This window comes from Rhineura floridana, chromosome 4 (assembly GCF_030035675.1).
Source record: "Rhineura floridana isolate rRhiFlo1 chromosome 4, rRhiFlo1.hap2, whole genome shotgun sequence".
NCBI lineage: Eukaryota > Metazoa > Chordata > Lepidosauria > Squamata > Rhineuridae > Rhineura > Rhineura floridana.
In genome coordinates, this window is record NC_084483.1 from 107474192 (window position 1) to 107501636 (window position 27445).

General features: G+C 40.5%; 1 protein-coding gene across 5 annotated transcripts in view; it reads left to right on the top strand.

Annotated features, from left to right (window-relative positions):
- The window catches only part of ARFGEF3 (ARFGEF family member 3), a 90963-nt gene that overhangs the window by 25064 nt on the left and 38454 nt on the right, over positions 1–27445 (top strand). For all 5 annotated transcript variants that reach the window (XM_061623967.1, XM_061623970.1, XM_061623968.1 and 2 more), the window contains 8 exons: positions 15054–15122; positions 16551–16673; positions 16947–16989; positions 17971–18049; positions 22851–22955; positions 24501–24825; positions 25339–25451; positions 26421–27331. In XM_061623967.1, coding sequence (XP_061479951.1) covers positions 15054–15122; positions 16551–16673; positions 16947–16989; positions 17971–18049; positions 22851–22955; positions 24501–24825; positions 25339–25451; positions 26421–27331 — 1768 coding nt within the window. The remainder of the gene's footprint in view (positions 1–15053; positions 15123–16550; positions 16674–16946; positions 16990–17970; positions 18050–22850; positions 22956–24500; positions 24826–25338; positions 25452–26420; positions 27332–27445) is intronic.

The following is a 27445-nucleotide window of genomic DNA, read 5'->3' on the forward strand; positions in this document are numbered from 1 at the left end:
TCACCACATGCTGAGTTCCACATGCCTTGCCCCTCACCCTTTTTGTCAGTGGCAGCAACCCAAAGTAAGGAGAGCAATGTAGTCCTACCTGTGCCACCATACCAACCACTACTGACAGTGAACCTTGTCTACACCAAGTGGCAGCAACTCTCTTGGGTTTTGGGCAGAAGTCTCTTCCAGCCCTACCTGGAGATGCCAGTGACCTATGGCGCTTCCCCTGGAGACATCTCAAAATAGCTTATCCATGCACTTGTGCTACAGACTTTTAGTGTTTTTTGTTCACCGCCCTGGGCTCCTTCTGTGAGGAAGAGTGGGATATAAATTAATTAAATAAAGAAATAAAATAATATTTTCATTTGTCATCCTAGATTCACTTAAGTCAGAACTAGGGTCGGGGAAAGTACTGCTTTTCTATACAAAATAACGATCCCTGGGGTAGGAAGATTTTAGAATTTGAATGGGAATGTTCAGACAGAAGTCTGAATTTAAACATTCAGATATGGGTCTTTGAAATTATTCATTTACTTATTATTTGTATTTATAAATTTATTTAATTTTATTCTTTTTTTAGAAAAATATTCTCACAAAGTGGCAAACATAATAGGTATGAATATATGTGTTTTTTAGTTTACATAATATAGAAAGAACACACGAAAACAATGTAAAAAGAACAGAGTTTAAGACTTAAAAATGCCCAATAACCTTAAAATACTCAGCACGTAAAAAGAGCCAACCCAGTTCACTCATTAAACCACAGTATAACAGAATATAGGTATTGGCAGCACCATCCCTGCAGCCCAATTAAAATCATTCTGTAAAAGCAGCAGAGAACAAGTGTCTTCAAGGCCCACTTTAAAGCCTATAGGGATGGGTCTTGTCTGATCTCATTTGGAATCAAGTTCCAAAAATGTGGGTCCAATGCTGAAAAGGCCCCTCTCATAGACAGACAAACAGGCTGTTTTCATTCCAAAGTCTGAATGATGAAGGCTGAATCATTTTCAGTTGCAGTTGACTTTAATGTTTTGTCTACAGATATGTTGAAATGGTCAGACTTTGAATTCATGCTGCATTTATTTTTATGTCGCATCTGCCACTGATGTTTAATGTTTAGAAGTGGTGATAAAAGCGATGCATAATGGGCAATCCTATACACACTTACTTGGGGTGGAGCGTACATCATAGATGCACCTAAGATTGCACTAGTACTGTACTTCTTCCCCCGGCTTTCTGTTCACATGTTCCTTGTATCATCATAACTCTGAATGCAAAATCTACTATTGCAGCCATTAAATAACACTTTTCAGTGTTTATCCTTGTTTCAATGTTACTATGGTTGTTGTACACAAGCAGACATTTCACCTGGTTTTCAGAATGAGTTCTGTCCTAGCACATCAGAGTAATGAATGCTTTCTTTATAGAATGTTCAACAAGTCACATACTTTGCAGTTATTCCATTCCTAATGTAAGACTTTGCCCGGGCGTTTTAAGCATCGATCACTCTGAATAATTGTTTCCAAAGGCGCTTCTCAGTTTCCAATGACAGCAGAACCTTTTTGCAGCTCCACTGACTGATGGGAAACCACTGTGTTCATCCTCTTCATAATTAAACATGTCATGCTTTATACATTGAGTACACAATCCACCCAGAGTTATGAATGCATTTGCCCTTGTATCCTTCATAGGACACACACATTTACTTGAACCAGAATATTGGGTTTTATTTAAACAATCAGAGACAATTCTGTAATACAATTGTCTTCTGGATTTTGGTAAATTCTAACTAGGTTATTTATTTATCTGCAAATGCATTAGATAAGAGACTAGTAAGAACATAAGAACATAAGAAGAGCCTGCTGGATCAGGCCAGTGGCCCATCTAGTCCAGCATCCTGTTCTCACAGTGGCCAACCAGGTGCCTGGGGGAAGCCCGCAAGCAGGACCTCAGTGCAAGAACACTCTCCCCTCCTGAGGCTTCCGGCAACTGGTCTTCAGAAGCATGCTGCCTCTGACTAGGGTGGCAGAGCACAGCCATCATGGCTAGTAGCCATTGATAGCCCTGTCCTTCATGAATTTGTCTAATCTTCTTTTAAAGCCATCCAAGCTGGTGGCCATCACTGCATCTTGTGGGAGCAAATTCCATAATGGAAGCAGCCTGTTGAGAAAACATGAAAATTGGTGGATGGATGGCATGTTCCATGTGGCAGAAGGAACCTTTCTTGGAAATGAACATATGGAGTGGTATTGGCAGCCAAGGGGGAGCATGAGGTTGAGGTGGGATAAACCAAATAATTCATAGAGTATATGCAAGATAGAGGGAGAGTAATTAAGAAAATTAGACACATGCTGTAGAAAGCCTTTCTATTCCTGGGTCACAAGTAGGACTTTGTGGTGAATTTCTGGGGGAAGGTATTTATAGAAATAAGCAAGAACTGTGGTCAATCCCCACATTAGCCCTCCTTAACATCTGGGATGGCTGGAATAACACCCATAGGGAATTAATTTCTTGCTTATGGCAACAAGGATGATTATCACTCATTCCTGGAAACACTTGGAAGGGCTGAGGAGAGCCTTGGTATGAAAAAGTGTGATTCCTGGCAATATCAGAGAAACTGACCTAGAAAATCCATCTGAACAAGGGACATATGACAGACTCTTTTATTTATGTGTGGCATGCCTTTATTCTGTTTCTGAATTCAGAGAATAATGTTTATTTAATCCTTGCTTGCTATGCAACAATACGGAACTTGTAGTAAACTCTGACATACATTTCCCAAAGGCATGAGAAACCCTGTGTTCACTTTACTGATCAGTAGATGCTCCCCCCCCCAATGGAAAAAGACATAGTTAAAAAGTTTTTGTATCTTCTTGGCAATTTGCTTTTTTTGTTTCTGCTTTCTTTATTTGCATTTTGTTTTGAAAGTGTAAAACTAACTAACTAACATGTTTTCCATGCTAAATGAATAAATAACTTCAACAAACAAAATCACATGACATTTCTGAGGGGGCAGTATATTTAGTTTTCTTGCCTCTTTCGGAGATGGAAAGAGAGAGAGCAACATAGCCAACTGACATGCAGTGATAAGGCATTGTTCTTCAACTGGTGGGTCGGACCACCTACCAGACCACAGCCTGACCTAAGTGGGTCACAATAGCAGCACTACCACCATACAAGTTTAAGGTTTTTTTAAAAAAAGGTCTGTAAATGCATGTTTGGGTTAAAGGGATCCCAGGTTGGAAAGGTACTCTGGGGTCGGGTAGATTGTTTTACTTTGTGAGTTTTCTTTTATTTTTCCTTCTTAATTTTTGGACTGTAAATATCTATGCCTAATGTAGTAATAGTTGTTTTTAATCATGTCCTTGGCAGCTCCCCATAGTCTACACATGGAGGTAGGGAGTGTGAAGCAGGAAGCCTCCTCATCATGTGATTTAGAACGCTACATGACCAGGATTCTAAATCACATGGGAGCCTATATGTGTAGAGCACTTCAGATTTCTTCCCAGTGTGTAGACATCAAGTCTTAAGGGAGTGAGGCCAGTGAGTGTGGCTCTCTTCTTACTCTCACACAATGGGGAGCATGTGAACAGGAATCCACAAACAAGGCTAAGAATCTATTATATTCTAGAGCTTCCAAAAGCTGAAAGCAGGCATATAGTCGTTTCACTTAGTCCATATATCTACCATGTAACTAAAATAATTGCAGGGGAGAAAAGGAGAGACTTCTTAATTTCATAGAGAGAAAACTGCCCATGGGCATAGACCAGCCTTTCCCAACCAGTGTGCCTCCAGATGTTGTTGGACCACAACTCCCATCAGCCTCAGCCAGCATTGCCAATGGTCAGGAAAGATGGGAGTTGTGGTCCAACAACATCTGGAGGCACACTGGTTGGGAAAGGCCGGTATAGCCTGTATGAACTTATATTTGCCCATTCACTCACATGATGTTCACATGAGAAACATTGTTTGTGATTGAGCACTGTGGAGTACTGGAGAAGGGAAAATATAGCCAGGATTGTTCTTGAGGGAATGAACAGCATGTACAGTACTGAAGAAAGCTAGAAGACTGCAGCTAGAGAATTGGCTAGTCAGTTCCAATCAACACATTACATTCAGTCCCCTCTGCAAATGCTTGTTAGTCCTTAGGATTGACAGATCACAATGCTGTCATGAAAGTAGAAGTCATTACTGGTGTAATTCCCCTGTTAGAGTCTATCATTCCTCTTTCCTTAAAGCACTATGTGTAGTTTTGCCCCAGTTATTTTCTTCAACTTCATGTCTCCTACCATCCATTGTTTTGTCAGATTCTTGCTTTTCACTAACTCCTGTGCTTCCTGACCAACTTTTCTGAGCTATATAGATAATGAGCCAGAGGGTTGCGCATAATTTTCATGTTAAAGTTTCATACATTACATATCCAGGATGTGATTTTAATTGTGTATGTTTTGTGAATGTTTATTGCTTAAAAATAAATAAATATATCTGAGATTAGTGAAGGACTCATTAAATGTTCTCCAAACCATACAGGAGTGGCTTAGTTACCTATGGGAAGATCCTAGGAGAAGTTGGGGCTGCATGTAATTGATCCAGCCACGTGGAATATTTCTGTGGAATTGGCATCCTGCTGGGAGGTGAAGGAAAGACCAACACAACCCACAACCCATGTGGTTGGGTCATGTAGACATTCTGCCAGGTGTGTGTCTGTGATCTGTTCATGGATAAATGGTTCACACAAGGCTGGGAGAATATTTTAAAGAGCACCTGAAATGGCCACCAAGCAGTGGGAATAAATATTGAAACAGAACCTAGGGACAGATAAGTCCTTGCATAACGTGCAGAGTTAACGCTAGGGTTCTGTGTTTGGTTAAGCCCCAGGCAATGTATCCCAGGTTTTCATATCCCAAATTCCTACCCAGGTGTATGACCATGTAGATATGCTTGTTGTTCCTTGATGCTGTATGCCCACATTAATACCAAACCATTGTTTTTCATGTTTTTTTAATGCAATTACCCTTGCCTAGAACTCTATTGGACATGTTTTTTTTCTTGTTTTCTCTCCCTTCATTTTCAGCATATTTCATCAGCAGTATTTGGTTTATGAAGGTGGTGTTATACCCACCTCCCCTCTGAATGTGAGTGGCACAGAGCACATGCTTTCCTAGCTGCTGGAGGAAAGCCCAAGGAACCCTGTACACTTGAGTAGATGTGCTCATCTGATGTGAGGGTCTGTTGCTTGCTAGTTGACCTTTTAATTTAGTAATGTGAAATACACAACAGCTGCTTGTCACTTACTGTGTGGGATGATCATGCAAATAGATGTGGAAAAGGTGATTGGGAGATTGATGTGATAGCTGTGAAAGTTGCAAAATACCAAAGCCTACTTGTGTAGGTGATACTCTTGTAGCTGTTCAAGCAGTTCTTTCTCCTGTGAGAGATGCTTTTTTTGGTGGAGGTTTTCACAATAATATATATAATAAAAATACATAATAGCGAGACTATTAATCTCTCCTGCCTCTTCCTAATAGTACCACTTCTGCCAGGGCCAGTGTAGCGAAGGATGGATGGATCTGCAGATAGAAAAAATATTATATTTTATAGTGTTTTCTATTTAAAGTGTGTTTTCTTGAAACGTTAACCTGAAGTTCCTAAGATTTTGATTTGTGGGCTTAAAATATGTGGTACTTAGAGAAAAAATTATTCGGGCTGTGTGTTACTTTTTTGCAATAATTTTTAAAATCTGTTCTGTGCAGCCATGCAGACTAAAAATGGACATTTCTAATACCCCACAGGCCATACAGAAGCACTCTAAAATGCCGCCCAACCCAGTTCTAGGGGACATGGATTTTATTCTAATAAAAACAGTTGCTTCCATCATTTCTTTTCTTCAATTTGAAAAACTCATCAGGATAACTTTCATATTCTGGACAACCAAAGAGCAAAGCAGCATTTCTTTTAAGAAAGGAAGCACTCTAGTTGTAATTAAGATCCACATACTCAATATGGATTACTCATTAATGGAAACAGCTTTCACCAGGGCATTTGCAAGACAAGAATCAATCTAATATTGTTTGTCTTTTTCAGTCATCACTAAACATAACAGGGTTCTTTGTTCATAGGAGAAATTTCTTTTTCACGTTCTTATTTCCATTTTGTCTAGCACTGTTTGTGCCCTCCTTAATTCTCACTGACTTAGACGCCTCGCTCTAGATATCTTGTCTTTTTTTAAAGTAAGATTTGTATTGCACATAATACCAGTTCCTTTAGGGTGGCATCAGTAATGTGGAATGAGCTCTCTAAGAAGATGCTGCAGGCAACTTTTTGTGCTTTAGGTGCACTATTAAACCTTTATATTATTCACTGTTGAAGAGAGTATTTAACCTTTTATTGTCTTAGTTTGTATGTTATTATAAACAGTAGTTAATGATTTGATTTGAATGCACTGATCTGAACAGCTTTTTTTTATCATTAATTTTATTCAAATTTTCAAACACAAAACAAAACGAAACAAAAAAGAAACAAATTAAACAATAAAATGAAATGTTGACTTCCGATTTGTCGCAGATCAGTTATAGGTCTATAATATATAACAAACCTGTCTCTTAATATATTACAAAATCACTTTCCTCCAGTAGTTATCTTAATTAATCATCAAATCTCATTAACATCACTTTATTCTTTCTGCAAAAAGTCAAAGAGAGGTTTCCACTCCTTGAAAAATATATCCATCGATTTTTCTCCAAATAAACATGTCAATTAATCCATCTCATCAAGTCTGCTAGGTCCAGTAATTTCAATAGCCATTTTTCCATTATCAGTGTTAATTCCATCTTCCAACTTCCATCCTTGCACCCATAATAATCTTGCTGTCATAGTCATAGTCATATAGTAAGAGTCTGATGGGAATTTCCTTCATCACAAATATTTCCTTGCCATCAATTCTGAATGTGTTGCTGAAATATTGTTGTAAAGTCATATCTCTGTTCCTCTTTTTTATGAAATGCACTAGCACATCTCTTGAGAGTTTTTCCATTGTCACATATCTGGAATTAATTCTATAAATTTTCTCTATTTCAAGTTCCATCAAATCATTCCAGTCCAGAAATTCCATCGAAACATTGATAGCTTTATCTCTGATATCTTCATCAATTTCTCCAGGGACAACGCCGAATTCCAAACAGTAATCTTTATCTCCAGGATCCACAAACTCCAAATATTTTTCCAGTTCCACACTTGATATATCTGTTCCAATCTCCAGGACTTGCATCCTACCTTTAATTTTTCTTTCATCTTCTATTGCTTGTCCAGTTATATCTTTGATCTCATCTACGTCCTCTCTCATAGAATCCCCTATTTCTTTCAGCTCCTGCTTCATTTTGCCAAATTCAATTTTCATCTCTTGTCTACCCTGTCTCAGCTCCTGTTTCGCCATCTCAATCTCATCCATTATTTTCTGAAACATATTTAGAGAGAGGACCCCTTCCTGTACATCCAGGGTCTCAGCCACTTTCTTGATTGTCATTCTTAAGACCGAGAAAAAAAACACCCTTCAATTTCCAATATAGCCACTATTCCCAAGCAAAGAGCAATTTATTTCTTTTTCCAGCAACAAAGGAGTTAATATTCCAAAAGAAGCCTTTAATTTCTGATATTAACCACTGTTCCCAAACATAAAGGCTTTTTTCCAACAACAAAAGAGTTAATATTCCATGCCTGTTGACATCATCTGGCCAGCACAGTTCTTATCTCCCGCACGTCCAAGAATGCAAAACAAATTTGGTTCACAGCGCCGAACAATTAGTAACATACATGAACAGCAGATTCGTCTAAAGAAAGTAGTCCAAGAAAAAATAGTCCCAGACATATATCAATCAAATAATCATCTAAATCAGATTTTCTCTTTGGGTAAGTTGCCCCTCATCCGTTTTAATCTTTATAGTTTCCAAATTCAGGCCGGCTTTTTGCCATAAAAAAAATAAGATAAGTTTTTTTAAAATTTTCTTTCCTCCTCCTTAATTCCTTGTATAAAAGAGAGAAGTGTAACTCACCCAGGTATCTTGATTGCTGATTCTTAAACAAATCTCTTTTGCTGTAGTAATTTAAGCCAAATGATAAGATTAGACAGAAGAAAGCTCGCCTGTTGTAGATCGTTTAAAAGAAAAACGTCTCGCTTTTTTCCAGTCCAGCTTGCTGGAAGTCCTAACTCCGTTCTCGGCTGCTAGGTATGCCTTCTTTTCCCAGGGAATTCCTGATCAATTCCAGCCACCGACAGCCCAACGAAGTTTCTGTGGATAATCTCTTCGGTTCACCCTTGCCTGGGAGAACATTTATACCAGTCAAAGTTCCCTTTTGACTGATTTTAAACTGAAAAAAGCTTCCTCTGAGACAGAGCTCATCTCAGAGGCAGCCACAGGCGGAGCAATCCTTCCGGTAAGTCTGATCTGAACAGCTTTGATGCTCCCCATAAGTGCATGGAGGAAAGAAACCATGGTCACTGACTTAGCATTATATCTGAACCAAGTACCGTGGTTTATTTTTGCCTGCAACAAACCACAATCTGTACCCAACATTTGATTTTAATTTACTGATCATTGTTTAAGCAAAACAAACCACAATCCCAGGTTTGGACATAATGCTAAGCTAGGGATTGTGGTTTGTTTCCTCTGCACACTAGTGGAAAAGAGCAAAACAGTCCAGATTAATGCATTCAGGGTAAACCATTAACTATAGTTTACCATGATTTGTGAACTGGGCCTCTGATTTGCCTCTTACCACCTACTGATGTTATGCTTTTTTGAACTAATGTACAGTAACACAACAGACAATCATCGTTTTAGACAGAAGAATGATCAATAAATTCTATAAATAAATTATTATAATCAATAAATAGCAGGGAGCCATCTTCAGCTGAATCTGTGCCACACTCCTATAATCATCCCAATCTACAATATTATGCTTTAGATAGAAGGAAGTCCTGTTCCTTTCATAGCCTATACATTTTAAATTCAGTTGAAAATGCATAAAAAATGAATTCTAGTAAGTTCAGCACAAGTAGAAAGATAACTAGTCTTTATACAATAAGGAACTTCCAAATAATAGTGCAATGTCACAAGCTTCCAGCTTATCTAGACTAGAGGTAACCAACGTGGTGCCATCCAGAAGTTGTTGGACTATGGCTCCCATAAAACCTAACCATTGGCCATGCTGGTTGGGGCTGATGAGAGTTGGAGTGCAACAACATCTGGAGGGCACCATGTCAAGGTACCCTGATTGAGACCCTCCCTAAGGATCATTAGTGTGAAGGAATGCATTCAGGCACTTTGATCCTGCTAAGGGCCAGATAGAGGCATTGCTACATGCATGTAATGTCTAAATGCTGCCAATTAGCTGTTCGCAACACAAGAATGGGGGTGGGTTGCATTTAGTCCCTGCTTCTTGCTTCCCAACCAGGTAGCTTGTATTCAGAGATAACTGGGAGTCATCATGCATGCCTCTAAATCGTTGCCATGGATTTTAGGACCTGCAGTAATCCCTGAATATCTGAAGGCAAGCAATTGCAGATGTGGCATATCTAGACAACTCCAAGGAATAAATAATGCTTAGCAATTTCTGTTTAAAGTTCTTGGAAATTAATTTCACAGATTTTTGAACATATTTTATAGAAGATGATGGTCATTTGATCACTAACAGAAATGGGAGTAAAATCTAAGAGAATGCATTTGTTTCTATTTTTTCTTTCTCATTCTTTCCTGAATTACTCCATTTGCAAGAGCAGAGAACTGATGAAAGTAATACCAACACACTGAAATCCTGTTTTATAATGTAGAGTGTTCTATTTCACTCTTCTCCAGAGAAAGTTTGGGTAGAATATTTACATTTGTGCTTGCCATTTCCAGATGTTTTCTTAACACTTGTATATTGCCACAGTACAACAATATTTGTCACCTTATGAAATGAGACATTTATAGTATTTTGTGCTCTGGCATTTTCAGTAATCCAATTCTACTTTGTACGTGGTTATCCTCCAAGCTGAATGCATAGCTTGATAGATATATTTAATTGCAGAAACCAGTAATGATTTGAAACAAATGCTGATGAAAGTTAAAGAGAAAAGCATAAAAGCAGGACTGCAGCTGAATGTCAAAAAGACTAAAGTAATAACAGAAGATTTATGTAACTTTAAAGTTGACAATGAGGACATTGAACTTGTCAAGGATTATCAATACCTTGGCACAGTCATTAACCAAAATGGAGGCAATAGTCAAGAAATCAGAAGAAGGCTAGGACTGGGGAGGCCCACTATGAGAGAACTAGAAAAGGTCCTCAAATGCAAAGATGTATCACTAAAGTCAGGATCATTCAGACCATGGTATTCCTGATCTCTATGTATGGATGTGAAAGTTGGACAGTGAAAAAAGCAGATAAGAGAAAAATCAACTCATTTGAGATGTGGTGTTGGAGGAGAGCTTTGCGGATACCATGGACTGCAAAAAAGACAAATAATTGGGTATTAGAACAAATTAAACCAGAACTGTCGCTAGAAGCCAAAATGATGAAACTGAGGTTATCATACTTTGGACACGTCATGAGAAGACATGATTCACTAGAAAAGACAGTAATGCTGGGAAAAACAGCAGGGAGTAGAAAAACAGGAAGGCCAAACAAGAGATGGATTGATTCCATAAAGCAAGCCACAGACCTGAACTTACAAGATCTGAACAGGGTGGTTCATGACAGATGCTTTTGGAGGTCACTGATTCATAGGGTCGCCATAAGTTGTAATCGACTTGAAGGCACATAACAAATATAGCTAGCACTCTTATCTGATAATTGCAAATTTCCTCCTTCGCCCAACCCAAGTATTGTTCATGTGTGTGACAAGGCCTGTATGACCTGGCCTACATTCAGGCTAACATTCCTGGTGGCCATGATAAATCATCCTTCCCCAATTCAGAGGCTAAGTTGGGATGGTTATAACCCACTATGTCAGTTATGATTTGGCTTGCCCTAAGCTGGACTGCTGAGGCAGAATTCATATAATGAATTTTGAAAGATGGTAAAATCTCCCATTTTGAGTAATTGGGATGTATACCAAATTTCAGCTATATATGTTGAAAGGAACTTCTCTTCCTGATACCTTGTAAATGAATGAGAACCCCCCTTTTAAAACAATATTGGGTCTGGTCAAGGGTCAGGTGTTAAAAATGGGGCATCCCTGGTATACGACTCCTGGAAAGCTGCCTTGAATAAGTAACACAGTGCCCTCTGTTTCCTGGAGGAGGTTCAGTGAAACTGGGATCTACCTACATGGGTGGGGGACTTGCCAGTTGGTCCAAGTAATTTGGGGTTGGAGGTCTGTTTGTTTCTAGAAAACTGTGAAACAAGATCTAGTAATAAATTCACAATTAGCCCTTTTGAATCTGTACACAGACCACAATAAATATTTGAAGAATAAGGATTTGATCACTTGATCAAAGTGAACATGGAAGGATATGGAACATGGAAGGGTATGGGGAATGGCTGCAGCACTGGGGGACTGAAGAAGACCTGCCCTAGGAGTGAGTACCTGAGCATCTGAGTGCTTGCTTGCTCACTCAACTGGGTTGCTGACAACTGAAGTTCCTGGTAAATGTTGCAAGGCCTGGGACCTCCTGCATGACCCTGGCTCCAGACAGAGGCTGTAGTCAACTTGCAGCCTCTTCCATCAGCCCCTGGCTGGGTCAGGGGGCATAAAAGCCTGGCTGCTCTTGGGTGGTGGGTGTGCCGCCGGCGGGGTGACACCAAAGGCAGTTGCCCCTTGGGAATCCCCTTAGGGAGTCCTGAGGGCACTACCCCCCTCTATTTTTTTAAAAAAACAATCTAGAGGAGATTGGTAGTGGTATGGCGCATGTGTAGTTTCTGCACAGGGTGAGAACCTGTGCAATTAACTGAATGATAGGAGAAAGTTGCCAGATACCTTCAGAGTGAGAGTCTGCAACTGGCAGAAGACTGGCCCTCCCTGGGTGTGAGACAGGGAGGGAATAGATTTACCCTGTGTGAAAGATATTGAGTGGGTCTGACAGTTCCCAATTCTCTCATCCTACTGGGATACCGTATTGTCAGGAATCTGTTGACATCAACTCAAGGATATGGCTTTTTAGACCTTTTGGAGTCCCACTGTGAATTGTTTGCAAGGCACTTTGAGGGTAAAGTTGCTTGCCTCCATAGCAATCTTGATGCCCCATCCACATCTACTGTAGTCCCCAGTGAGGTGTCCAATGTAACGTCTGCTGCAACTTCTTCAGATTGGTTTCAGCTGATGTGGCCTGATGACAAGGACAGGGTGCTTCCAACAATGCAGCCAGCAATGTGTCCTTTCAACCCTTGCCCTTCTTAGCTTATTAAGTTTTGCTGAGGGGGTTTGACCGAGTGGATTCAGGGTGTGGTCAATGCATCATCGTGGGAGGGAATGGTCCCAGCTGCCCTGAAAGAGGTGGTGATCTGACCGCTCCTGAAAAAGCCCACCCTGGACCCATTGGTTTGTGACAACTACCTTCCGGTTGCAAATACCCCCCTTTTAGTGAAGGTGATTGAGAGAGCTGTGGAGCAGCAATTGCATGAACTCTTGGATGAAACAGATTATTTTGACCATTACGGTCTGGGTTCAGGCCTGGTTATGGAACTGAATTGGCCTTGATCGCCCTGATGGATGACATTTATCGTGAGAAGGACGGGGGATTGCGACCCTGTTATTCTTACTTGATCTCTCAGTGGCTTTTGATACCATTGCCCATGGTATCCTTCTGAGCAGACTTGGTGGGATGTGTATTGGAAGCACTGTTTTACAGTAGTAATCTCCAAGGTTGTTTTCAGAGAATAGCATTTGGTGATTGTCTTTTGGCCCCCTGGCAGTTGTGCTGTGGGGTGCCACATGGTACCATCTTGTCTCCCATGCTGTTTAACCTCTATATGAAGCCCTTGGGAGCGGTCATCAGGAGATTTGGGGCAAGGTGAGCAGTACACTGATGATACCCAGTTCTATTTCTCTGTAACATCTGAATTAGGAGAGGCCGTGCTAGCCCTGGATCTGTGCCTGGACTCAGTGGTAGGCTGGATGAGGGCCAATAGGCTGAGTCTGAGTCCTAGCAAAATGGAGGTGCTGTGGGTTGGTGGTTCCCAAGTTCATATAATTGGTCAGTTGCATGCTTTGGATGGAGTCATACTCCCTCTGAAAGAGTAGGTTCGTGGTCTGGGGGTTCTCCGGGATCTATCTTTGTTGCTAGAGGTGCAGGTGACCTCCGTGGCTAGAAGTGCCTTTTACCAGCTTTGGCTGGTAAGACAGCTGCAGCTGTTTCTGGATTGGGATAACCTAATCACTGTTGTCCTTGCACTGGTAAACTCCAGGCTAAATTATTGTAATGCGCTCTATGTGGGGCTGCCCTTGAGGTTGATCCAGAAGCTGCTGCAAGATGTGGCGGTGAGACTGCTCACTGGGGCAGGGTATTGCCAACATGTCACTCCTCTGCTGAAAGCATTGCCTGGCTACCTATTAGCTACCGGGCTTCGTTCAAGGTGCTGGGTTTGATGTACAAAGCTCTAGGGACCAGGATGCCTGAGAAGACTGTTTTATCCCTTATATAATCAGTCAGCCACTGTGCTTTGCAGGTGAGGGCCTCCTGCAGATACCATCTTATCAGGAGGTCTTTTCCACCCAACATAGAAAACAGACCTTTAGTGTCTGGCACCTACCCTTTGGAATTCCCTCTGTTATCTTTTCAACACCTATTGAAGACTTTCCTGTTTCAACAAGCCTTTTAAGTAGAGACCTTATCCCAGTCTGCATCTGTGTTAGAATTGCTTTTCAATATGTTTTTAAAGCTTTTTTTTAAAAAAAGATGTTTTTAAAGCTTTTTTAAAAATGTTTTTAAAGATGTTTTGTTTTAATTGATCTTAAAGTCTGTTTTTATGATGTTTTAGAGTGTTTTTAGTTCTTTTGTTTGCTGCCCTGTGCTCCTTCTGGGAGGAAGTGCAGGATATAAATCAAATAAATAGATAAATAAATAAAATGGAAAAGGCTTATTTGACCACTTGATATCAGCAAGTCTGTCAGATTGCCCTGCTAGAAAAATTAACCAGCAAGATAAGACAAAAATGTGTAGTCATATTTGCTTTGGTGTGGTACACATTTATTCAGTATGTAAATTGCATATCAGGTGCAAGGGCACTACCAACAGCATGTGCACACCTTTAGTTGGTGTGAACATTAAGAAATTTGGTGTTCTCATTTTGCTATGCCACCTGCCAGCTTCTTAGCATTTGGAACAAACGAATAAGGAACAATAGGTAATAGTTCTATAGAGTTCTATCTTTATATACAATGAGCAGTTGCTTTCCTGAAATGTCTCGCTACTTACCTTTTATCCCTGTTAGTATAATTATTATTTTATTTGGTAATTTTGTTTTATCTTTGTGTGTTTAGTTTATGGTTTGCACATTTCATTCTATTTGTACACCATGTCATAAGTTTGAGCTATGAAAATTCAAAAGATTTTTTTTAAGGGATTAATAATAAAAGCTTGTGGAAACTAAAAATAGAAATAAAAATGAATGAATTAGATCCAAACAACTTCCTGCATATTATGATTGATTAATAGATAGATAGATACTCTCCAGAAGAAGAATACTGAAAAGGATTTTTCCATAAGGTCAAACTGAGTAGTGATCCCAAATATTTGAGCAGAGTGAAGGAACTTGGTTTATAGTTTTCCTCTAGTCATTACAAAAGCTAATGAGTGCTTAGCCTGTTTGTGCTTTGTTCTGTGCTGACACCTTTATATGTTTCACCTTCTTTATTTCTGTCCTCTGTTGTGGACTCCACAAATTAATCCCACAAATGTGGGATTCTGGCTTTCAGAGAGGTTGGATTTGACTTTTCTGCCTGTTCCTTGTGAGTCTCTGATCAACAAAAAAAGTCATGTGCGAGGGTGGGGGGACTTGTTTCTGGATGCAGTTCACAACCTTGGCCAGGGTTTCAGGGTGCTATCAGACTAACTCTCTTGCCCTTGCTGTTCCTTTGATTGTAGGTCCTGCTCTGTATAACATACACTCCAACATTTGAGCTGAATGGGAGTTCAGTGCTTAAGATTGCTGAGGTAAGTGCTGTCTTTCGATTGGAAGCTAAGCTTTGGCTATGTTAATAAAATAACTGAATCGCCAGCCACTAGAATGTGCATTTAACAGCTAGGTTGAATGTAAATTACTCAAGCAAGAATTGTGATTAGGGAGAATTGTGATGGAGGAGAAATTTATTTATTTCATAGTTTAAAGTGATTTAATTTGCCAGTTTTGGCTTATATGCAAACATGTCTTGCAATTCCATTTCACTTCAAAAATATGCAATTTATGGAAAAATCTGTATGAAAGGCATATTTTAGGGGAAAATGCATTGAAAAGCATTCAAAATGGATATATTAGGGAAAGAATGGGTACAAAATACATACTTTAGGGAAAAGTGTGTTCAATTTAACTTGTAATTGTGTGTGTTTTAATCTGAAAAAATGGGATGAAACAGACCTATGATTGAGCGCATGCGAAACTGATATGGAAGAGAAATAGGTTATCTCTCCATCCCTAATTGTAATATGTTTACACAACTGTAAATATTTGTTCAGAGAAATGTTACAATTCCCTCATTACTTCCTTGAGTTCTCCCTGTACTTCTTTCATTTTCCCATGCTCTGTTTCCGGATTGTAGCAGCTCTAACAGGGACTGCACCCATGACCTTCGAGCCAGAAGCCCCATAGGGAACTGGACAGGCAATTTTCTCCTTTACTGGCTTGATTTCAGCTTAAGAGATGCTTTTTTGTCACATCTGATATTTTGAAAATCTTAAATGCAAATTTAAATATGTGAAAATGACATTATCTTAATTGATAAAATAACGCTGCAAAATAATATCAGCAGATAATTGTTTTAGATGCTGTTAACTAGGGGCTGAGAGCCAATGTGGAGTAGTGGTTCAGGTGCTGGACTACAACCTGGGAGACCAGGGTTCGAAGCCCCACACAGCCATGAAGTTCACTGGGTGACCTTGGGCCAGTCACTGCCTCTCAGCCTCAGAGGAAGGCAATGGTAAACCTCCTCTGAATACCGCTTACCATGAAAACCCTCTTCATAGGGGTGCCATAAGTCGGGATCAACTTGAAAGCAGTCTATTTCCATTTTTTCCAACTAGGGGCTAGTTCCCACTGAGGTGGTAAACCTGTGCTAGGGTTCTTCCATAGGTTGAAGATCCCATGGTTCTCTGTATGTGCGATTCCCAGTTTGTAGAAAACTGGCATGTCAGCGTAAGGCTAGGCTAGAACCCATCTTCCAGATATATAACTTTCTATGTGCACCAAATTTTTCATATGGAGGAGTGTTGAATCATGTGAGCTCTCACCTGCAATCTGAAATGGTATACCCTGAATCGAGGTGTGCAAGGCATACATCTGAATGAAGCAAGTTAGCCTCTTCCATCAAAAAAACGAGAAGGTATAATTACCTTGCTACTGCTGTTCCTTTTCTCCTTCCTGTGCAGGTATGCATTGAAACGTATGTCTCCAGTTATCATCAGAGGAGTATTAACACAGCTGTGCGGGCAACCCTCAGCCAGATGTTGAGTGATTTGACTTTACAATTACGCCATAAACAAGAGAATACTGTGAGTCCTATTGCAACCATAGATGGATTGGTGTTTCCTGGCAATGTTACCTGTATCTCATTTATAGATACAAAGTTTGCCAGAGCCAGGCTTGGAAACAAACTTCTGCAGCCTCTTAAGATCCACCTCAAAACTGAGGTTAGCTTTAATGGGCTCCATAATTCTTCTCTGGATCATTTTCTAGAAACTGTAAACTAAAAACTGGTCTTCAGTGAACATGGTTACTTTTCTCATACCTGTGCTAATGACAATATGTTTATTTTTCCTCAATAGATAGCTGAAGGTCAAGGAGTTTTTCAGGGGTGCAAGAGCCCAGGTATGAGTTCATGACTATTCAGCAATTGATTTATTTCTCCCCCTCAACTTTCTTTTTTTCTTTCCATCATTTTGCCTACGCAAAATTGTTATGCATTTCCACCATATATAGAGCTTCCTTCATTTCCCATGGCTCATTGTCCATTAGAATCACCCTGCAGTTCTTCGACCATGATGGCAATCTTCCAGAGCTCCCAGCATTTTTCATATACTAAAAGATTCACAAACTTTACGTTATACCTCACTCCTACCCCTTACATACTTGTAATCTCTAGGAATTTCAGCAAGCTCTTCTATTGACTGAGCACTTGAAACAAGTAGATAAATATGTGTGTAATGGATAGAAAGAAAAAATATTCCCAAAATCTTGGTTTTACAGTTTTTCTTCAAAGGTTTAATGAAGGTCAGAAACAACTGAATGTGCTGATAACAGCACATCTGAAACCTCCACTACCAGGAACAGTGGTGTGGTGGCAGCGGGGGAACGGAGCAACAACAGCACTCTCCTCATGGTGGCAGAGCAGTGGGGCTGGCACCAACAGAGAGCTCCCATGACCTCACCACTTCCCCAACCCGGCAAGCAGGAGCATCGCCAATACGACTCTGACCCCCTTCTTGCACCTCTGCTCCCCACTCCCCTAGCTCATGTCATGAACCATCTCATAGTTATTCTCAATGGTCTGTATAACAGACTGGTATCCTTATATGATCAGTATAGGTGAAGTGTTTTGCATGGGGAACTAAGACAAAGAACATGGGATCTTCTCTCTCAGTGGATGTTACATTCCCGGTTTTGTGCCAGAGCACTGAATTTGGGACCAGAGGGGAGAAACCTTCATTTTTAATACCACATCCTCGCCTTCCCCAGAATTTTCTGTGTGAAATGCAGAGTCATTAAAGTTGGAGGTAGTTCCGCAAATTAGGTAGTTAGGTGCACACATTGCTGCTGCTGCTAATTATGTGCCCTTTGTCCCTTTTGGAGATTCTACTGCAGAGTCCCTTTGTGATGATGTTGTCTCTGTCTTCATGGTTCTCTGTGAAAAACTTCAGACAGTCATCAGGTGAGTGAGTGCTTCTAAATATAAATGGGGAGCGAGGGGAGTCCAACATTGTGCTTGGGCAGAATTCTCTGTCATGTAGAATCAGATTTAGCATTGCAACTGGTGTCTCTTCCAGACTTCTGATACTGTTTTTTTTGTTTTTAAAAGGACAGATTTGCAGCTTTCATGTGTGTACATAATAGCTGGAAAAAATATAAAGATAATGTCACAGAAAAATGCATACTCTCTATTTCTCTTTTCCCTCCTTTGGCTACTTTGTCCCATTTAGTGCTTGTCAGTTTCCCATCAGTTATACAAAAATGGAAAATGAGTTTCACATAACCTTTAAAATGAGCAATTGGAACATACTAAAGTTATTAAAGTAATTTACAGAAAATGTCTGTTGCAGGAACTTGCACAAGGTCATGAATAGGAGTTATTGTTATACCATCCTAGACTTAATGATATTAGTTTAAGATTTGTTACTGTGTCTCCATTGTGAAGTTTCATTTTTCTTCTTTGTTGACTCCTTTGTTTTTATTCTTTGCTTTCACCTGACAGTCTGATTTCAAAGACAGTAAGGCACAACAGTTAGTTACTTTAAATAAAAAAGTTCCATGTAACCAGGTATTATCAACTTAATCTTCCCCTTTTTGTGATGAGACAATGGTAATCCATCCAGAATATTCCATGCCGGAGTATGATTAGCACACATTTAAGTGGATTAGTCCTTGATGTGCTATGCGATACATGAGCTGCAGCATGGAAAAACTAATTAAGGAACAATTGTTATTAAGGGTAACAATAGAGTAACGCTGAGCTACACTGCAAAACCAGGCATTTACTGTTTCCCAGCAATTATTGATACTAATGTATCCTATATTAAGTTTAGAGATTGCAATTATGTGTACATCTAAATAACTGTAATTATTTGCAAATAGGATCTGTCTACTTCATAATTGCAAGCAGTTTATTAGCAGTAGCTTTATTTATATCTATTGTATCTTTGTGCTAATGGTGCACATTCTTAATTACTGCAACAGTTCCTTCTAAGTGTAGTAGTAGTATGTATTATCTATTATTACTATACTAACAAAGTGCCCATTATTATAGTGTCAGGGGACCCTTTTATGATATTGAAATATATTTGGGAGGGGTTTACTACAAGATTTTAATTTCTTGCCTCAAAGTTTTTAACATGCTTATGTAACTTTTATTATTAGATTTTTACTTTGATTGCCAGCTATTACTTTGGATTTGGTTATTAGATTTATACTTGGGTCACTTCAGGACCGTTTGAAGTGGGAAAGGATATATAAATTTCATAAACCTCCACCTATTTGCAAGGTCACTCTCCTTCCTGAATGACTGAAATGCCACAGACCTCCCTTTTTCCTTGCTTTTCAGCAGCATCAAAGCTAACAGGGGCCCTCTAGGATGAGGAGACAGTCTCCATAGTGTAGGGCCCAATGCAACTCTGCCACACTCCTCCAGGACCTGCAGGGACTAGGAAAATATGGTAGGGTTCTTCCTCCCATATCAAAGGCTTCTGGATTATTGGCTACAGACAGTGGCAGTGATACCTAATGAGGGGAAAGGAGGGGGAGAGGGAAAATGAGGGACTACTTTTTGTTCCTAGCATTTGATTTTTGTCTGTGATGTTCAAGTGAAAGGAAAGAGGTTACTTATCAGCCTGATGTATAGGTTGGTCCTATCAGGCAGGAGGACATACTACACTGAATTTCACTGTAAAAGACTGAAAAATAAAAAAAATAAAAATCACCCATCCTGTTCCTCTCTAGATCCTGCACACAGGACAATGCATTACAAGTGTATTGGTGTGAGTTTGGGGGTTGAAATGGATAATTTCTATGAGTCCCCTTCAATTTGGAATCCTGTGCCTTGGGGTGAGAAACTTGCTCTGCTGGTCAGATGAGTTTCTTTTGTTAAGCTAATAGAGTGACCAGGTTTGTTAATGGGTCTATCAGGTGCCCAGCAACTGGTGAATGGGCCAGGAAGATCCTTTTGTCATTGAAACTCTTCAGGAGAGCCTCCCCCCCCCCCCGCTGAGGAGAGGCTTGTGTTGCAGAGTTGTGTCAGAGAAAGGCTGGAATTGGAGGCAGGCAGAGAGACTGGCTGTCTGCACCTTGGCTTTAGGATGCCTCCTGGAACCCTGATGGAAAAGCTGGATATTGGACTGCTGACGCCTTGAACTCCTCCATCCTAAGCTCAGGTTGGAATGTGTGTAAATAAATAAACCATATTTCATAAAGGCACCACAGTCTCTGCTGACCTTCTTCCCAAGAAAACCAAACCCAGGGCAAGCGCAGGGACCCCTGGAAATCTCACCGCTTAGAGATTGGAGTGGCGTGCAACAGTATGTTGTACTAGAGATTCGATAACTGGAAACAAGGTTTTTTTCCTAATTGGTATCTCTTAGGTAATTGCTCCTTCTTTCTCATTATACAATACTTTTAAATTACCGGAGATGGAATATCAGGCTAGGATATCTTTGCAATATGCCATTTACACCATTGGCTTGACAAAGATGATTATGTATATTTAAATTCATCTACTCAGGAGATTTCACTGGATTGTATTGTATTCTGGCATACTGAAATAAGTTTCAAAATAATACTTATTTAACCAAGTATTATTGGTCTTATGTATCTAAAAAGTAGAACAAGACAAGTGCGTAACTTTGGTGTTCAGTTCCTTTCAATAATAAAGCATAGCGGATATAGATGCATATAATTATGTTGCCAAGCCTAATTAAGGAAGTACCGTATAAGACGGCATATAAGACGACTGGGCGTATAAGACAACCCCCAACTTTTCCAGTTAAAATATAGAGTTTGCCCAAGTTCTCCCCAGGAGCCTTTTGTGGCTTCTCCCTCCTGTATCTGGCCGTTTCGAGTCAATTCGTCTCAGGCTCTGCCGAGGCTGCCGAGGCTTCCCTCCTCAAGGCAGTAACGCCGTTTCTAGTCAATTTCATCTCAGGCTCTGCGGAGGCTTCCCTCCTCACAGCAGTAACTCCGTTTTGAGTCAATTTCATCTCAGGCTCTGCCGTAACTTCTTGAGCCTCCCTGCGTTGCCTTCCTCGCAGCGACGGTCTCTCTGGACGGCGGCTGCGACTGCTTCCACTCCTGCTGCAGCTTTTTTTTTTACTTAATTTTCCCGCTCTTTTTCAGCACCCGGCATATAAGACGACCCCCGACTTTTCCTGGGTTAAAAAGTCGTCTTATACGCCGGAATATACGGTACTCAAATGACATCTTTAAAGAGAAAATGAAGTCTTTCCTCATTCCAACAACTGTGGCATTACCGTTTAAGAAGCTGCTCAGAGAAACTCACCCTGAGCAATTCTCAAGGCAGTGAAACAAGAACTAATTATATTAACTGTTTACTTGATCTCAGCTTTAAACCAGATTATATTTTTTACACCCCATTATTAATACTAGGCATTCTTGTGAATGAAGTGAAGCTTGCAATCAGAAGGAAGAGTCGTAGGATTGGTTCATATATAATGCTAAAGCCTCTCCCTAGGCTTGTACCTCTTCATTCTCCTCTGGTGCTGATTGCCGTGTTATCCAAACCCAGACAAATTGTGGTTAGGGTTAACTGTGGTTAGTGGAAAGAAGCCAACTTCCAGCCACAAATAAGCGTAGTTAAAATTAACCACCCTTTAGGGTTCAAATGACATGCTAAATTGAGATCTCCTCATGGCTATACTGGAAGAGAAGAGAGGAGGAGGGAGCATTTGAACCTGGGGGAAGGCCGCGTTTGTTTTTAGCATGTAAACCTGTATCATCACATGACCTTGAAAAAGCTGCCTAACTGCACTGCAGAAGTTCTATGTACAGAGGCAGCCTTCTGCACACACTGCTGATGTAGAGGCAGATGTACAGCGGGAGGCCGTCTCAATGTGTATCACAATGCTCATGTGGTACTCATTAAACTGGCTATTGTTTTGAATTTTTTAAATTGTGTTTTAAATTGTTTTTAAAAGATGTGTTTTAAATTTGTATATTTGTTTTTGATGTTTTTAGTTGCTGTAAACCGCCCAGAGAGCTTCGGCGATGGGGCGGTATACAAATACAATCAATCAATCAATCAATCAAATAGCTGAATCTTTTAAGGAGCATGGCAATGTGTATCCCCATCCAAGGCTATCAGCTAACACATGACTAAAATAACTTCCAGGGCCTTAAGCATGTTTAGGTCCCATTGATTGTTTAATGGGAGAAAGTTAAGCAAATGCTTCATTCTGTCCCACTGAGATCAATGGCAGTAACATGTTCTTGTTAATGAAGTAAAAGGTTCATCACCTGACATGATTCAGATTAGAAACATAGGAAGCTGCCTTCCTCTGACTCAGATCATTGGACCATCTTGGTCAGTATTATCTACATTGACTGGCAGCTGCTCTCCAGGATTTCAGAAAAGGTCTCTCCCAGTCCTACCTGGAGATGCCAGGGATTGAATCTGAGGCCTTCTGCATACAGTACAAAGCAGATGTTCTTCCACTGTGCCATGGCTCTTCCCAGTATGAGTGTGCTGTGTGTTGTGCTATGTATGAGTGTGCTATGAAATGTCTCTCCTGAGGTTTGAAGAGCTGCTTTCATTTTTACAAGAAATTCCTCTTTCTTGTCAGGTTAATTTAATTCTAGACAATTGCTCCAATTGCTTTCATTTTATTTGCAAAGAACTTTGGTTTTATATTTTCCTGTGAAATGGGAAGAGAAAGTATTCGCTTTTTATTATATTGTTGTATCTGTTTGAAATTTACAATAAAATTACACATTGTGCTTCCATTTGTCAGTGAGAATCAGCAGTTGCAGCTTCTCTTCCTGGAATGCATTCTCTCAATGCTGAATAGTTCCTCTCCTACTATGCACCACCATAAAGGATTCACTGACCTCATATGGTAAGTAGATCTACTTAGAACCCTTTGGAGTGCAATCCCATTCAAGTCTACTTAGAATTAAGCCCAGTTGAGTTCAACTGAGTTAACTGGGACTATTCCCAATTAAGGAGAAATCACTTACTTAGAGAACAAGTTGGAATTTCAGTCTTACAGAAATGGCCTTAACCATATTTGAGCAAATATGAAATAGTTTGTGCCCAATCAGTGTTGTAAATCATGTAGGGTTGTAAACCACACAGGAAGCCTCCACAAGTAGAAGAGCCTCCCTGTGCAGAGAGGGTGGGGCTCTGCAGTGCATCCTTACTTCTTGCCTCTTGATTGCATGTGAGCAGACTGAACCCCCAAACAGGGCTTGGGAAATGACATGGGGATTGCCTCAAGGCAAAGTAACTTCCAGAGCACTCTGTCACAGAGGTCCAGCTGGAAGGATGGAAGGGAATTTCTCCCAATTTTTTCTTGACTGAGGACATTTCTTCCCTGATCAGCCCCAGTCCATGAAAGCATAGTGGCTGCCTCCATCAAAGAGCAAGGTCTTGATGCAAGTCCTCTGGATAACCATGTGAATGAAAAAACTCCCCAAGCTAGCCATTGTCTTTTGAGGAATGACTATTCCTATTTGTTTCATGCTTTCTTATTCAAGTTTGCGTGTATCATTCATTTCATCATATTGTAATATATGTATTTCAGTAAAATAAAATGAACAACAGTCCTAAACTGAAGATCTTAGTCTGGAAATGTTAGATGATGAGGTTCCTTGTGTGAGGAATAAGGCTTTCAAGCCTTTCCAATAATAGTCTGTGCATTCACAGGGACCGATCTCAGGGAGTAGGTGTGCTCTTTCATTCAGCAGATGCTCATAATCCTGCCTTTAAATTAAAATAGTGTCTAGAATATAGAACAAGGATAGCCAATACCCTGGTTCTCATGACACAGTAAGCCAAATTATGATTTGCTCCTTATTACTGCTGTGCCATGCTGAGCTAAGCCAAGGTTTGGCTGTAGCGCATGATTAGCAAGGAGAGAGCTTAACCTCGTCCCAGTTTGGATAACACAATAAGCCAAATCTTGGCTTAGCACAGCACAGCATGGGAGCAAAAAGGACCAGGCAGGAGACAAGGGCTGCTAGCTCCTCTCTGGAAGGTCACACATTTGCACATTCCTGGCAACTTACAGTTTGGTGCACCATGTCATGCAAACCGGCCCAATGTGCTGCCCTCCAGATGCTGTTCAACTCAGACTCCCATTGGCCTCAGCCAGCACTGCCAATAGTCTGGAATGATAAGAGTTCTAGTCCAACAGTATCTGGAGGGCCCCATATTGGCAACTCCTGAATCTTGATAGCGTCAAAATTAACTTCAAAAATTCTTCCATGGTGGTGGTTCTTTCATTTCTGTAGGCTCTTTATGGATACTGAGTACTTCCCAACTGCCTCATTTATTCATGTAACTGAAATATGTTCCCCCGTTTCAGAGTCGCGTATTGATTCCATCCTCTTTGCTACCTATTTGTCTGTTCCCCCCCCCGCCGCCGCCATTTCTTTTGCAGGAAGCAGCTGTGCCCAGCCCTCATAGTAATCTTGGGAAATCCAGTCCATGACAAAACAATCACCTCTGCACACAGCAACACTGGCCATGAGGCTGATTCTCCTTCCTCGGGGGTCTCTGATCATGGTCGAGGGTCAGGTTGCTCTTCCACCGCTCCTGCCCTTAGTAGTCCCGTTGCCCGGACAATCTATTACATTGCTGCAGAGCTAGTTCGATTGGTTGGGTCGGTGGAGTCCATGAAGCCGGTACTGCAGTCTCTTTACCACCGTATGCTGCTGTATCCCCCGCCTCAGCACAGAGTAGAAGCTATCAAGATCATGAAAGAGGTGAACTAACTGGAAAGAGCTGTTTTGTCTGTTTATTTGTTTAAATTGCAGCACATTAATAGCGGGAGGGGGGAGGGAGACTCCCTGAGCAATTTGCTTCAAAGCTCTGGTGCCACCAGTGAGAAAGCCTTCTGCCCGAGTGACTGCCCCTCTCCTCCCTGTTCCTCGATTTTACAACATGTGAAGAAATGATAATGCAGGGCTATCCCCAAACAGAGGTCAAGGAGTGGAAGATCATTTTGGGTGTAGGCATCCTTCAGATAGGCTGGGCCAAGGCTGCTTTGTAGCTTATAGGTGGCCGGTGCAGGCAACCTGACACAGGTTAAATGTGTTTTCTGAAGCCAACCCCTCATAATGCACTGGTTGGTATATCCTGCAGTAGAGATAATTAGCTCACTGTGTCCTTTGGCAGATCAGCTAACTGAAGAAGTAGCTGTAGTTCCAGAATCATGCATTTATTTAATCTGCATGAAGTTTTTGTTTTCATACAGATTTGAATTGTATTCTGTTTAGATGCTTGGTAGTCCTCAGCGGCTCTGTGATTTGGCAGGCCCCTGCTCCACTGAACCAGAATCCAGAAAGAGGTCAATTTCAAAAAGAAAGTCCCATCTCGATCTTCTCAAACTGTATGTTCTACATTTCTTTATTTTGGCCGCTAATATTTTTTAAGTTCCCTCCTTTCCGATTATTTCTTAGAGTCTATCCAAATAGGTACTTTTCCTTTTCCTTTTCTTTTTAAATTCTTGGGTGTGGTGGAATTTACATAGTTCTAATTAGCATACGTGTACCCTTCCTCATTATTTTAATGGGCCAGCAGAAAAAGCAAAGAATAAATTAAAATAATCAGACATCAGTAAAATATATGTTTACATTGAATAGCTTTGGTTTATTCTTAAATGTAAAACTAATGCTTCTCCAACTCAGTTGCTTCAGCTAAGAGTTTGAGCTTAACTATAAGTCTAGTGATGGAGCCTGAAGTACAGCAGGTAGAAAGTACTTCTTGTAATGAACAAGTAAAAGCAGAAAGCTGAACTCCTAATAGTTATTCCATGTCTGGCCCATCCAGAGGCTTCATACTGCATGCCAGACACAGGCAATGTGCACACCCTTGCTTCCGTCTGTGTTTGAAGAGCACACCATCTGTGGTAGCTTGCTAGGCTAGGTTTCATCCTTGTGAATCAAGCTCAGAGTCCCTGATGCACATGCTTGGTGGATGTGTGAGAAGACACTGATTGAGCTTATATCAGTAAGATAAATTTGCTGTTTAAAATCCAACCCTCTTGCCATCCATTTTTTCAGACAGAGTTATTTAAAAAGCATTCTGTAGTTAGATCAGCCTGAAACTATTTACTTGTTCAAGACAGTACATAAAAGCTTTTTGAAATGCCACATGCTTCTTCTTCACGTTTAAGTCCAACATACACAGAATTGGAAATCATTAAATACCTGCTCATTATGAGCCCATTATCTAAGAGACAGAAAGTACATCTTTACTCCTCTTTGAAACAGGACTTCTTTTCTTGTATTAAGTGATGCTTTGATGTTATCCACTCAAGCAAAAAAGATAAAGTGTGTCTTATTTTTATTTATTGTAGTATCTTGGATGGGATGACTGAAGCCTGCGTGAAAGGTGGTATTGAAGCATGCTATGCTTCGGTGTCCTGTGTGTGTGCCCTGCTTGGCACTCTAGATGAGTTAAGTCAAGGGAAAGGCCTGGATGAGGAGCAGGTCCATCTGCTTCTCCGACGCTTGGAAGAATTAAAGGATGGGGGCGAGACAAGTAGAGATTCCATGGAGATCAATGATGCTGATTTTAGGTGGCAAAGACGTATCCTGTCATCAGAGCACACCCCCTGGGATACTGGCAATGAAAAGAGTCCTGATATTAGTATTAGTGTCACAACAGATACTGGTCAGACAACCTTAGAAGGTGATCTGGGACAGACAACTCCAGACGATAATTCTGAAATCTGTAAAAATTCTATACAGTCGCCAGCTGGACAAGTGGGTAAAGAAATTCATTATAAAGAGCCAGAATCAGAAACCGTTGACCAGCCAGATGTTGTTCAACGGAGCCATATGGTTGTTTACCCAGATATAACTAATTTCCTTTCAGTTGATTGCAGGGCACGTTCTTGTGGATCCAGGTACAGTGAGAGCAATTTTAGTGTTGATGACCAAGATCTTTCTAGGACTGAATTTGACTCATGTGACCAATATTCTATGGCAGCAGAGAAAGATTCTGGAAGGTCAGATGTTTCAGATATCGGTTCAGACAATTGCTCATTGGCTGATGAAGAGCAGACCCCAAGAGACTGTACAGGGCACAAATCTTTACGAACTGCTGCTCTTTCCTTGAAACTGCTGAAGAACCAGGAAGCAGATCAGCACAGTGCCAGATTATTTATCCAGTCCCTCGAAACTCTTCTGCCTCGACTCATTGCTCTTCCTAAAGTAGAAGAAGTTGACTTAGCCCTCCAGAATTTTGCTTCAGCTTTTTGTTCAGGTTTGTGAGTAGATCTTTTTCTTCACAGACAGTAATTAAATGAACACAATAGAACTTTGTTGATTAAGAATCTTTGATACATCAAATACGGTTTTTACTTTTGGTTGAGGGAAT